Here is a 14586-nt window from a genome sequence, read left to right as displayed (position 1 = left end):
ATAGCTCAGGTGCAACTGCTCGCTTCAGCAATGGGATGATGCCATGCAACACAGGTTCAAACCCCTTCAAACTGCTGAGGTTGATAAAGCGAGTACCCAAAATGGGTAATGAGAACACTGATTATTACTGCGCTTATAAGTGGTTCGTCTACAGGAAGATCTATTTCAATTACTAAATTATTCTTATAGGATAGAAATACGAAGCCTGTTTATTGAAATACATTGTATATTCCGCAAATTGCCATTGTCTGATGCTGGCCGTTTGTATGAGTACCTAGCAATAACACGAGTACCTTCCTACAGGATATGTTATGTTACCTGTATGATATCAATACCGTAATATGATGAGAGATTGTGAGCATGTTAAGGCAAAACCTGCAAATGATGGTAATTTTCACATGTGATTGTAACAATAGACAACTCATGGGGTTACATGGGCATGTGAGCTCAATGAAAACGGCAACCACAACACATTCTCAGTATGTATAAGCCACAGCAGTTGGCTTTGATCATGCATGTTTTACACACATACACACAGCACCTGCAGTCTAAGTTTCCCAACTCCATTAATGAGAAAGCCATCCAGTCAATATTTTTAAAGGAATTCTGAGTCTTTTAGTTTTGTATTTTCCATTTTAAAATATAGGACTACAAATCCCAAAATTCCAAAGAAACAAATAGGTCTGGATGTCTTTCTCACGCATGGAACTCGGAAACTTGAGAGCTCTGCTATGGAAGCTATCCCCCTAAGTGCAATCCCCTCAGTCTTCAAACCTCCCTCTACCCTAAACTATTAACCTCCGATTTTTGCATTGCCGGGAACCTTTGCCTAAAACTTGAAAACGAGCAACGCACACAATGGACAACAATATTGTTTTTTTAAATTATCATTATTATTATGGTATTTGTTGAGTGAAGACCTAGCTTCGAGAAGCAACAAAGTGCTTTACAGAAGTATACAACAATACAGATACATAACGGATTGCTTTACAGAGGTGTACAACATTGCAGCTGCATAACGGAGTGGTTTTCAGAGGTGAAAACAGAACAGATATGCAGTGGGGGGTAGGATATAGAGGGGCATAGAGGAGGGGTACAACGGTACTGGGTGGCGGGGAGGAGAGGGGCGGGCATCATCTAGCGAGTCACGTGGCGCAAGGGGCGACCTGATGATGTAGGTGTTGAGGAGGAGAGACTCCTTGAAGAGGTGCGTCTTGAGTTCTTTTCTGAATTGTAGGAGCATATGGGCGAGTCTGATGCTGACGGGGATGAGGTTCCATAGTCTTGGTGTATAGGCAGAGAAGGCTTGTTTTCTGGTCCTTTCCTTTTTGCAGCAGTGGATTTCAAGTCTGCATCAAGTTTGTTCCCTTCTTAAACAATTGTTTTTCGCCTCACCGTAAACAAGTTTTGGCCAAGTGACTATGTCAACATGACGCCTGTTTTCCAGTCCAGTTATCAGTCAATGTATTCTGGGAGATGAACTCTTGATTTGGCTTCAATTGGTTAGCATACTAGAAAACAATGAATTTCAAAAAAATCCCCAGTGGTGTCCGGATGACAAGGAAGTCACTCATTTTTTAAAACCCTCAGACATACAACTCCCAAGAAAATTAGCCTAGTCCTCGGCTACAAGCCCAAAAATTAATACTAATGTCTCCATTACACATATATTCTGCCTTCTTTGGCCATCTATTTATGTCTACCACCTATTCCCCCTGCAACCTCCTACTCATCCAGCAAGTCTCTGGCTCTTTTTGTTAAGCAAGCAACAACAAAATGCTTTTATAACCTACCCTGTGTCGAAGCCTTCCTTTCAGCAATGCCAGTGTCTCTATGTAGGAATTACACACACAAGGCTTTTACGGCTTTTTAGTCTCGCGAAGAGATGCTAATTTCCAGGAGATAAAAGGCTTCTAGCAATCACTGAACAGAGCTATGGGGTGGAGACAGAGCCGGCCCGAGGCATGGGCAGTCTCTACCGTCGACCCGGGGCCCCACGCTCTTGGGGGCCCGCAGCTACCTGCTGCCTTGAGTATAAGCAGTAACGAGGGCTGGGCTGCTTCCAGCCACGGGGCTTTTCTTTGTGCCTGTTTTAGCGAGGCCGTGCTTTCAGCTCCCAATCAGATGTGACGTGTTTCTCGAGACAAATAGCTCACCCCCAACAGCCCATAAGACCCGTGGGGCCTAACAGTTAGGGCTTATCACACTCTTTGTTTAAAGTAATAGTCCATTTAAGAACCTTTGTTTTGGACAATGACTTGAATAGGGAATTTTTATTCTGAAAGCACATAAACAAAAACGAGGTGCCCTCCAAATCTGTCTTCTTTGAAGACAATTAAAATATGTTGATAAAAAGGAGTTAGTATTCATCTGTCTGCATTGGTGTGTTCAATACATTTATTTTTGGGAGAATGTCGCATTTCACTCGCATCATATAACGCATGACTTTGTGAAACAATGCAAAATGTTACCATTTCCCATTATCTTTTGTTAATTAAATCTTGAAACACAGCCTACAAGCCATTTTTGTATAATTTTGTAGAATTGCATTCTGGTATTTGTAGTCTTCACGATGGGATGAGAATAACGCAACATTTGAGGTAATGGCTAGAAGGTTTATAATTAATCTTAACCTCTGGCATTGCTCTGGGCAACCCTCCAAACCATTGTTCTTCACCTGCCAAGCCATTTCAAAAGGGGAAAGACCATATGCAAATCAGGCCTGGTCCCAACCCAAAGGGGGCAGTCCAGGCCGAACTGCTTGGTCACATCCTTCTGCACAAGACCACATGCATCCCCAGACATGTTTCGGCCTCATTAGTGAGAAGTAGCTTGGGTCTCTAGGCCCATCAGGCACGCGACCCACGTCATGGCATACACATCCCATTCAGGGTAACTAAGCAAAACAAAAGAGCTGAAACCATCTCATGTGTGAAGGTGCTGAAAACTCGGGGGAATGAGGTGTCCAAGTGTTATGTAGCCAGTCATGTCCGGAGGGTCCTAACAGGTAACTATGCAAAATGTTTTGCAGATTGGTGAAACAGTGTGGAATTGTATAAGGAACAATGCTTCGCCAAGCCACAAAACCACAAACACATTTTGACTTGTGCTGAAATCTGAGGAATGGGGTGAGTGATCCAAATGCCATGTAGCCAGTTTTGTCCGGAGGATCCTTATAAGTAACTATGCAAAATTTGGTGCAGATTGGTGAAACAGTATAAGAAACAATGCTTCACCACAAACCCAGTCACAAACCCACACATTTTCACTTTTATAAATATAGATTTATGTGATTAAAATGCGCAAATTGAGCAGGAGTGCAAAGGAGCACTGTGCAAGTCAAATTTAGTGTAGCCAGAGTACTATTTTAGGTTTTTAAAAAACAGCTCTACAGAACGTAATTCCTCTTGGTTTAAAACTAAATATTGGATTGGAGGAGATTTGGTCTACTACCTAAATTGCAAACTATGACGCCAGGAAAACCGGCCTGAAATCCAACGGCCCCACTTAATAATAATTTAGCATTTATATAGCGCTACGAACCCTCAGGTATCTGAGCGCTGCTTATTATTACCCACGGCGTGTGGTGCTTGGTCAAATTGTGTGATCCTGAGCAAATCACTACCTCAATATGCCTTGTTTTACTTAACAGTCAACATGCGGATCAGCGAGAAATGATTCAGCTCAGCTGTAGAAATAAACAGGATATAGTGTTGCTCCGTATAAAATTGTATTTTGATGCGTCATAATACCATTGATCAGTTAGCCAGTCAACACCACAACCTGAGCTGTTTCTTAACTCACTCAATTTTTTGTGTCAAGATAAAAACAGAAAAATATGACGAAGTAATGGTGCACACAAGAAAGTGAATGTTCTCTTCATGCTTGAATGGCAGGCATAGTTATTACCCAAATCAACGGAGCGTTAGGAATAACATTGGCATTGCCAAGAAAGTGTGCACGTATGCTGGGCTGGCAAACTTGATCAAGCGTACAGGCAGGGGACATCCATGCAACGCTTTGAAAATGTCCCCTGTTCGGCTGCTGCGGGCCCTGCTTTCGTGCAAAGTACAAACGCAGCCACTCCTATATTTGAATGTGCCAGGCCTCTTTCAAAGGTTCCTTAGTTACCTGTGATTCGTAGCACGTGCAGGTCGTTATTTAGGTCACGCCCCCAAAAACTGAGTTATCACTTGTTAGGAATCCTCCCCCCGCCCCCGAATTCCTATCACACTTAATACACTGTGTAAAAGTATTATTTAGCTCAGAACATTAGAAAAGAGGATGCCGGGAAGCCAGAAAGAAAATGAAGGAAGGAAAAAAAGGCAGAGGGAGATTGCCAGCTGCAAGGCCAGGTATGTGTAGTGTGTATTTAATGAGGATGTTCCATAATGTACCCGCTGCAAGGCCAGGTGAAAGGCACACGTGCTAGTGTGTATTCAATGAGGATGTTCCATAATGTACCCGCTGCAGGGCCAGGTGAAAGGCACACGTGCTAGTGTGTAATCAATGAGGATGTTCTATAATGTACCCGCTGCAGGGCCAGGTGAAATGCACACGTGCTAGTGTGTATTCAATGAGGATGTTCTATAATGTACCCGCTGCAAGGCCAGGTGAAAGGCAAGGCCAGGTGAAATGCACACGTGCTAGTGTGTATTTAAGAGGATGTTCTATAATGTACCCGCTGCAAGGCCAGGTGAAAGGCAAGGCCAGGTGAAAGGCATATGTGCTAGTGTGTATTCAAAGAGGATGTTCTATAATGTACCCGCTGCAAGGCCAGGTGAAAGGCAAGGCCAGGTGAAAGGCATATGTGCTAGTGTGTATTCAAAGAGGATGTTCTATAATGTACCTGCTGCAAGGCCAGGTGAAAGGCAAGGCCAGGTGAAATGCACACGTGCTAGTGTGTATTTAAGAGGATGTTCTATAATGTACCCGCTGCAAGGCCAGGTGAAAGGCAAGGCCAGGTGAAAGGCATATGTGCTAGTGTGTATTCAAAGAGGATGTTCTATAATGTACCCGCTGCAAGGCCAGGTGAAAGGCAAGGCCAGGTGAAATGCACACGTGCTAGTGTGTATTTAAGAGGATGTTCTATAATGTACCCGCTGCAAGGCCAGGTGAAAGGCATATGTGCTAGTGTGTATTCAAAGAGGATGTTCTATAATGTACCCGCTGCAAGGCCAGGTGAAAGGCAAGGCCAGGTGAAAGGCATATGTGCTAGTGTGTATTCAAAGAGGATGTTCTATAATGTACCCGCTGCAAGGCCAGGTGAAAGGCAAGGCCAGGTGAAAGGCATATGTGCTAGTGTGTATTCAATGAGTATTCAAAGAGGATGTTCTATAATGTAACCGCTGCAAGGCCAGGTGAAAGGCACACGTGCTAGTGGGGCATGAATGAGGATGTTCTATAATGTACCTGCTGCAAGGCCAGGTGAAAGACATATGTTATGTTATGCTAACAGAATCTGTTAAGCGCAACGGCCGCCCGGGGGCATCTTCGCGCTGAAGGGACCATAAGTGACCAGCAAGGGCAGAGTCAGATCTGAATTAGAAAAGAAGAGTCTTCATGGAGCGCCGAAAGGAGAGATGGTTATCCATAGCCCGGAGGGCAAATGGAAGAGAGTTTCAAGCTTTTGCTGCAGCAACAGAAAATGCGTGTCCATCTATCCGGGAGTATTTTATCCATGGGACTTAAATCGTTAAAGATGATTGAGAGCAAAGTGCTCTCGAGGGGACGTAGGGACAGAATTGTTTCTGGAGATATTCAGCCCTAAGTTTGTAAAGAGCTCTACGGAAAATGCACAGAGATTTGAACCCCACACGCTTTCCAATGGGGAGCCAATGAAGCTGACATAGAAAGGGGGTCATATGAGATCCAAAAGGAGGGTGAAGCACAGCTCTTGCTGCCATATTCTGCAAGAGCTGAAGTTGGCGAATTAAGTGGGAAGGTTGAGCCAAATAGAGGGTGTTGCAGTAGTCGATACTGCTCATAACCAGGGCAGAGACAACAGGAAAAGGATATTGAGAAGGAATTATATGGCAGGACCTTACAAAGGGTCCTTAACTTAAGGGGGCCAACTTCACTGACAGCTGCCACCTGATCAGACATTGACAGAGATGCCGACATTTTAACACCCAGATCTTTCACTGAATTAGCCGGTATTGGGCAGGGTCCAAAACCAGCAGGCCAAAAGTCAGGGGTTCAGAGAGGAAGCGGAGCTAACAACCAGCACTTATACCTTTTCACCGTTCAGTTCCAGCCGGTTCCTGGTCATCCATCCACCCACAGCCTCCAAGCAATCCCTGAGCAGAGCCGCCATATTAGGCCGAGACAGATCAAGACGTAAAATAATCTGCGTATCGTCGGCATAGGAATAGCATAGGAAGCCGTGGGAGTGGATGAGAGCCAGACGTGGCTGGATGCATATGTTGAACAGGATAAGTGACAGAGAGCAGCCTTGAGGGACTCCGCACAACAGAGGCACTGGTTTAGAGGAAAAAAGAGAAAGAAAAATAGATTGAGTCTGGCCAAAAAGAAAAGGGGAGAACCAGGTAAGCACATGGCCAGAAAGACCTGCGGAAGGCAATCGGGCGACCATATGTGCTAGTGGGGCATGAATGAGGTTGTTCTGTAATGTACCCACTGCAAACCAGGTGAAAGGTAAATGTGCTAGTATTACTTGAATGAGGATGTAGAGTAACGTAATATCGAGGGGTCATATATACACTGAGCTTCTGCCAATTTCGCTGGCTTTGCTATGCTTAATGGTTGCAAAAGTGTTGTCAATGCAAAGCATCCCAGAATAATCCATGATCTGCAAGGTGGGGGAAGTGTGGCTTCCAGTGCAAACAAACCCACAGATGGATCTTATTTAGACGGCAACCAGACCTCCAAGTGGAAGTGCAGTAGCAAGAGGTTGCATCTGCTGTTGAACAGGTGTCAAATGAAGCAAATGTGCAAAGGGCTTCGTAGCTATTGACTCCATTCGCAGCGGTGGGATCGCATATCCAGAGACACTGACAGTCATCAGAGGGATTGCTGGATTTGCCATAGTGTAGTACGCGAATGCACCTCACTAGGTGCACACTGGAAGGGGCTTTTAGATGCCCCGCTTTCAGCAGGTGGCACAAGCGCCCTCTGAAGTATGATCCTGTGAGCAAATCCCCCTCTCTCAGGCTTGCATAGAAACCTGCAAGCTGCAGAAAGGCCCTTCAACAATCTGTCAAGTAGAAACTATTGAGCTTTCCTTACATTTTTTATTTATTACATTTTCTTATTTATTTATTGGGTATTTATAATGCGCCTATAAACAATGGGCCTCATTACGAGTATGGAGGAAGCCATGCCGCTTTTAGCGGCATGGCTACCCCCATACCGGGTACCAGGTCCGGGTCCCACAAAAGGGACTTACCGGGCCATTCCGACCTTGGAGGGCTCGGTAAATCCCTTTCGTGGGACCCGGACCCGGTATATCCCCATTCCCATTTGAGCCCCGCAGGGGCTCAAATGGGCTCAAATGGGAATGGGGAGGATGCTATCAACGAGCCCGTTAATGACGGGCACGTTGTTAGCATCCTGGTCTGCTAGCGGGTCCCACTAAGGACGCCTGGTCTGACCAGGCGTTCCTTAGCGGGACCCGCTGCATACCTCGTAATAGGGCGGGCCGGAATGAACGGTGCCGGTGCCTTACGGAACCATTCATTCTGCGGCCGCCATGTTCCTAATGAGGCCCAGTGTGTTTCAAGGCGCAACAAGACAAGAGGGTAGGAGAACAGGGAGGACAAAACAAAAAACTATCCTACTAGACCTTGTGACATTCGGATTGTGCAAGTGCAGGAAGAGAAGTGCAGGAGTCCGGGGGAAGGGGTGGGTGGACTGCCGACAGGTCAGAGGGCCTGTAAGAAAAAGCGAGTGCCAGGGGAGGCCCAGTGGACAGAGCCAGGGGAAAGCAGAGAGTGCACGGGAAGGAGGTCCACAAGCTAAGTGCGAGGTAAGGGGCTGGAAGGGCTAAAAGGGCCCAGCTAGATTAGTGTGGGGGGAGGGGCCAGAAGGACAAATGCAGGTTGAGGGGGTAGGGGTCAGGGGAGACCAAGTGCAGGAGTAGACTGGTATAGGGGGGCCTGGTGCCCTGTAAAACGCAGTAGTAACCAGGCAGCCAGTCAAGAGGCAGATGGGGACATTAGCAGGGAAGGGGGAGAGGGAAGGAATAAGAGAAAAGGAAGATCTTGAGAAGCTACTGGAACTTAAGGAGATCCGGCTCAAGTCTGAGAGGGGCAGGGAGGCCATTGCAGAGGGAGGCACCTGAAGAGGAGAGAGATAAACCCCCCACTCTCTGCTTGGAAAAGCATCTGATCTGCAAAGAGTTATAACTAGATGACTGAAGGGCTCTAGCACAGAGGTATTTAGGGAGAGAGAGTTGGATGTTGCGGGGGCCCAGAAATCCTTGTGCAACCCGCAGCAACTGGGAGCCAGTGGAGAGATTTTAGGGCTGGAGAGATGCGGTCCTTGGGCTTAAGGCCAATGATAAGTCTCGCCGTCCTGTTCTGGATTAGTTTAAGGGGGAAAAGGAAGGAGTTAGGCAGATTGAGGAAGAGACTGTTTCAGTAGTCCAGCTTGAGAGGACCAGAGCTCTGGAGACATTGAGTTTCTGGTGGAGGTGAGGAAAGGGAGAAAGCCTCTGAGGAAGTGCAGTTGTAAGTGGGCCTTCTTGACAAGGGCTCTGATGTGAGGAGAGAAGGAGAGAGAGGAGTCGAAGTTGACACCAAGGTTATTTACCTCACAGGAGGTGGAAGGGAGGGGGCCCATGGAGAGCACCAGGAGTCCGGGATGGAAAGAGGGAGCAGGGTTACCATTGAGAAGGATCACCGTTTTACTGGCATTAAGGCATTATGTTAGCAGTGCACCATGCCTGAATAACAAGACAGGCAGTCAGGAATGAGAGAGGAAGAGGTGGAGGCAGAGGAGGGAAGCTTGAAGGGGAGCTGCAGGTCATAAGCATAACACTAGAAGTTAGGAGAAGAGGTGGAGATCAAATGGGCTTGAGGGGCAAGGTAGATGTTGAAAAGTCAAGGCGAGAGGATAGAGCCCTGAGGGACAGCGCAGGTGGAGAGTGAGGTGGTGGAGAGAAAATGGCCCAGTTGAACCTGGGACGTTCGGTCCGAGATGAAGGAGGTCAGCCAGCCCAGAGCCAGGTCAGTGATGCCAAGAGTATCACAGGGCCGATTTATCAGGGTGGCATAATTGACTGTATCAAAGGCAGAGGAAGATTCAAGAAGGATGAGAACAGAGGGAGAGCTGGGGTCGAGATTAGAGAGTTAAGTCTTCACAGGTTTTCAGGAGAGCAATTTCCATGCCTCTGGTAGCTTTGAAGCCAGACTGGTGGTCGTGGAGACAACCAACAGATTCAGTGTGAAGGATAAGCTGGGAGATGGCAAGCCTCTCCAAGAGTTTGCCCAGGAATGGGTAAATAGAGATAGGGCAGTAGTTTGCTGGATAGGAAGGGTCGGCAGAAGGCTTTTTAAGGAGAGGGTGCACAAGGGAGTGCTTGAGGGGTGAGGGGAAGGATTCAGTGGCAGAAATCGGCAAAGGCTGGAGCAAGGTAGACAATGTTGTCATTGATAGTTCTGGAGGAGAAAGTGAGTACCTGTTTGGATGAGACTTTCATAGAGCGGACTTGTCTAGAAACGTCATCAGGCATTATGGGAGAAAACGAGGGGAGCAGGAGGGTGGGTCAAGGGGGCCAAGGAAGACCTGAGAGCGGGTAAGGGAGAAGGATGTAGAGGAGAGTGAGGACAGGATGTCCTGAGTTTTAGAAATGAAGTGAGAGGCCAGAGAAGTGCAGTGGGCCAGGGAAGGCAGAGGAGAAGTGGAAACTGCAATAGGGTTGGCGAGTTCCTTGCAGAATTCAGTTCCTTCAAAAGAGTGACATCATTATATATCGAGGTGATATTAAACGAGGCGGCAGGCCAACTCTGTCGATAGTGGCGCACCACCTGAGTTAAGGGACTGAGCCAAATGAGGGTCCCTGAACGCGGGCAGCTATGCCGTTTCCAGCAGCGTCGGACCAGCGATGAGTTTAATATCGCCATTAGCACCCATGTAGCTCTCTACACAGGTGCTAATGGTGTCTTTTTTTTGTTGTTTTGTAAATAAAAAAGAAACTTACCTTGGCTGCAAGCCCCGGCACGGCACAGTGCTGGATTCCTGGAAGTCGGACTTCATGGAAAACAGCACTACACGGCACCGGGCAGCGCAGCCAAGGTGAGTTTATTTTTTATTTGCAAAAGTAAAAGACACCATTGGTACCCATGTAGAGAGCGGGTGCTAAGGTGAAGGGCGAGTGGGGAAGGGAAGCGGCCTACACTAATGAAAATGCTTGGAGCGCAGGCTTTCCTTAGTGAATACAGCCAGTGTTCTAAGCATTTTCATTGGTGGACGGCGCCACAAAGGGTGCTAACGTGTACACTGTTAAGAGCAGCTCTACACCTCCTTTCTGATACCAAACCTATAAGCATCACATCCCATTTTGTTCTGAACATCTCATCCTCATGTCAACTACTCATGCACCAGCAGAGACCCAAAATAACAACTTCACTTCTTCATCAATGACTGTTTTGTTTGGACTTTCTTGTAGCCGGGGTTACGATAATTGCACCAGCACAAACTAAAGAACACAAAGCATGCCACTCACTACGTAATTCAATCCTGTATCCAAAGGGTCTGCAAGGAAAGTGTGACATGTTCCCCAAACATTGGCGTGGGAAAGCTTGTTTGACCGTATACTAGCTGAACATAATTTCAGCTTTCCAGAATGTACACTGCCAAGCACGTTGGACTGCAGGTATTTCTACTTCACTTGGCACTGCTGCTTTGAGCCAGGACCTGTCGGTGTCTCTGGTATTTACCTCTTTGTGAATGATGTGCAAGTGATATGGTCTACTACTGAAGAGTGTTGACTCATGCTTGCACTCACCTGTAGTTGGGCAGGTAGCACACCACCACTCCAGGAGGTATCCCACTCCGGTCCATTGGTATGTTCTCGGTGCTCACGTTCCAACCACTGAAGTCCCCTAGATCCCAGGAAACAGATGGTCCACAGCAAGAGCGCGATAAAAAGAAAGATCGAGACCACCATGTGAAAAACACAGCCAATGTAACATGAGGGGATTGGTTGCTGATATTACCCCTTAGAGGATTTATTGTGTCACTGGGACTATGTGTTGGCTGTTAGATCTTCCAGCGCATGGTGAATGTTCTGATGGCATTGGGTAGGTCTTTACCCTTTGGTTCATATCCTGGGTATCCCATTAATGGGTCTCTTGATAACTAACCATGCATTGATGCATGGTTAGTGTCCAAAGAAATTATCTGCATCACTGGTCTTGTGCCTTTTGAGTGGGTCTCTGGACTATAGCTAATGTCTTAGGATTCATTCATGGCTAGTGTCTTTAGGGAGCAGGTTGTTTGTTGCCATCTTCATATGATGTAATCTATGGTCTGTGGCTAGAGTCTTGGGACACAATATTGGATCTCTTGCAGGTGGCAGTGGACTGAGGCAGGTACCTCGATTCATACGGGAGCTGGCGAGGCGAGAGAACGAGCCAGCGTTTCCATATAAGCTGCACAAGAAGTGCACTAACTGCAGGTGGCAGCCTCATATACGTTGCTGTAACAGAATTAGAACTTATCACCCACAGAGAAGACCGCAAGCAGCCCTGGGTCTCATATAGGTTGCTTAACTCTTGCCTGGTTGCCACTGCCGGAGGAAGGCAAGGGGTTCCTATAAAAGTATTGTCCCCGTTGTTGAGGGTTCTGAAGAAAGTGACTACCCACATGTCACTGAAACCGGTTGACCGACTACTTGTATATCCCTTTTGACTCATTTTATAGGAATAAGACCTTTTTACTTCACTTTTTCATTCTTCATTTATTCTTCATTTTATTAACATTGCTGTGCAAATTGTGCATGGCTATAGGACTGTTTGCTATAGGCCAGTAAATTAACTGATTCAAGGGCAAATCTCATGGACGCATATTTAAGGCTGGATGGAACATAAGGAAACATTCCCCCTTTAAATGCTAGATGGATGGGTCCTGCATCATCGTAAAGGAAGTCCTGTACTATTGGCAACTTGAGACATTGTAAGAAACCTACATTTGTCCGTTAAGTCGCTTAGAGAGTTTGTTTTGAGCTTAGTGGAGGGATATTGCTTCTGCTATCCCTGTTAGACAGGCGGCGCAACACCATTCCCAATGGCCATCTTGGGCTGCCAGGGATAGTTTAGTTCTTCTTAGAGGGACAGCAACAGCTTTAGAAAAAGAGTTTGTTGATTAAATCTAAGCCTAAAAAGTGCTTGGTGCTCTTTGTGGTCACCCTTGTGTGTTGCAAAATATACGACTTTGGTGATTAAGAGGTGAACTATATATATGGAAGAGGTTCCCTTGTTTGCTCTCAGGCAGGTTGCATCAGTGAAAGCGAGGCTTGTAATTTGGGTTTCTGGTTTGTAGTTAGTGCCATCAATTGAGTTAATGGGGTGGTAATCTAATGGGGGTGTTAAGAAGTGTCTCTGGGCTATTGCTAGGGTCTTCAACAAGCGGGCGAGAGTGGGGTAGAGGCAGAAAGAATCAATTGCTCATACTCTTATCCTTTGAAGGGCACCAAGCTCAGGCTCTTACCGTATGATTCCAGTGGCATCCTTGGGGGGGGCGCATCAGCTGGGGCTGGCGGAGGAGGCTCATTTGTTGATAAACCTTTGGAGGTGATAAAGTGTGATAGCAGGTACAAATTAATATTGCAGGTGATATCAAACTAGCTACCAATCACAAAATGCATCAGAGAAATCATCTGTTAGTGACAGGCATTTAAACGTCAACCGTACAGCAGCATTCCATGTTCTGGGGGCCTGCAAGTCATACTCTCAATCTTCTAGAACCCCTGACATCTGCTTGGGCTGAATTCCATTTTGGGGGTTCTGCCGACCAATTTTATGGGCCCCTTAAAGTTTTGCTTTTTTTTCCTCTTGAATTTCTTGGTTCTTTGACTTTATTTTTTGGGTCGACGGACGTCAACTGAAGTCCCTCTGCCGATTCAACACTTTTTTCTTAAACTATAACGTGGTATCCCATATGGCCCCAAGGACAGGGGTGCTTTTTAAGCACCGTTTTTTGGCTCTAAGGGGTTATATAACGATACAATTGTGTTGTGGAGTATGCTTGTGACAGCTGTAATTTGGTTCAGGCTTCACCATGGGTGAAGCCGCCTTAACCGTATTATTAACCCAATGTATCCACCACTATGGTGACCTCTGGGGTACTAATGCATTTTCTAGCCTTGGTCATTTTGTTTTGGCCCATGAGACAGGCTTTAAAGGGACGCTTTGCGGACATAGCCTCACACTGAGCACACAGCCTTGCATCCTCTGTAGTGGTGTAAACTACTCCCCCCTCCCCAGACGGCCCCAATACACAATCTGTGAGGGTGGACCAGAGTGTTTGGTGGTTTTTAGGACCACCTTGATTGGTTGGCTGCCAAAACCGTTGTGTGTTTTCCTGGTGTGTGATTGGAGGACCGTTTTGGGCCAGCCCATGAGCAACTGTGTATACCAGGGAGAAACCCTATGCATTCCTCACATCTGCTTATTCTTACCTGAACTGCTGGAGGAGTTGCCATGATGATGGGATGCTGAATCTCTGCGATCAAGTTTGCCCAAAATGGCTGGGCTTTGTCTCCTCTGTCTTTAGCTCTGGTTTCTTCTTTTGGCTGCTGGACGTCAATCCTGGTCTGTTCTCCAGCCTCCTTCTGGTCCTCCTCACTGTCTGAAATGGATGTCCCGTACTGGGACAGATATGGGCTGTGTTGTGGGTCCTAGGTCAAAAGACCTTTTTTTCCGAATGGAAAATGGAATGGAATTTAGAAAGACTGCTCGGTGACTGCACAGAGGGGTCTTTCTAAAACGGACTATCAAGCTTTGCCACACACGACTGCAGGCAGGGGCTGACAGGTCTGGTTCCCAGCAGACTCGATGCGGGAGCGACAGGTAAGTTTGAAACTGTAGGTCTGTCTGCGTGACTGTGTTTGTATGAGTATGTGTGTTTAGATGCGGGTAGGGGCTGGGTGGTGAAAGTAGAGGTTCAGAGGTTAAACCCGCCCGTTTAACGAGAGAATGAGCGGGAGAGAAAGGGGTTAGGGAAGGAGAGGGGTTCAATGTAATAATACCACATATTAAAGCCAGCACAAAAACGGGCCAAAAAAAGAAATGTGCCTTTTTTCTGTGCGGGCTTTAAAATGCAGGTTTATGACATAGAACCGTATTATCGCTGTCATCCCGGATTATCTTCCTGGACCTAGCACAATGAGGTAGAAAGCCTGTTATCCAGAATGGTGGGAACACCACTACCCCACCTCTGCTCTTTGCTTCGTCTGTCTTCGGTCGCCTCCACCATTGCCCCTGCTGCAGGACCGTTTACTGCTGGCTGGCTGCCCTGTTGTTTCCTTTATTCCATGCAGATCATCTTGGTGAGTTTCTTACGCCTTCCTGGTGCCTTCATCATTGCTTTTTCACTAGGCTGGTGGGCCACCCTCCCGGGAAG

The 14586-nt window shown here is 46.8% G+C and overlaps 1 protein-coding gene across 2 annotated transcripts in view; it reads right to left on the bottom strand.

Moving 5' to 3' along the window:
* NCCRP1 (NCCRP1, F-box associated domain containing) overlaps positions 1–14586 on the bottom strand; it is a 61187-nt gene that overhangs the window by 8196 nt on the left and 38405 nt on the right. For both annotated transcript variants that reach the window (XM_069644238.1, XM_069644240.1), the window contains exons 2-3: positions 12673–12747; positions 10970–11066 (exon numbers count right to left, since the gene is read on the bottom strand). In XM_069644238.1, the coding sequence (XP_069500339.1) occupies positions 10970–11066; positions 12673–12747 (172 nt within the window). The remainder of the gene's footprint in view (positions 1–10969; positions 11067–12672; positions 12748–14586) is intronic.

The sequence above is a fragment of the Ambystoma mexicanum genome, chromosome 2p, assembly GCF_040938575.1.
Source record: "Ambystoma mexicanum isolate Mex_15411 chromosome 2p, UKY_AmexF1_1, whole genome shotgun sequence".
NCBI classification, from domain to species: Eukaryota; Metazoa; Chordata; class Amphibia; order Caudata; family Ambystomatidae; genus Ambystoma; species Ambystoma mexicanum.
Note: the sequence above shows the minus strand (reverse complement) of the source record. Positions and strands in the feature narration are given on the sequence as shown.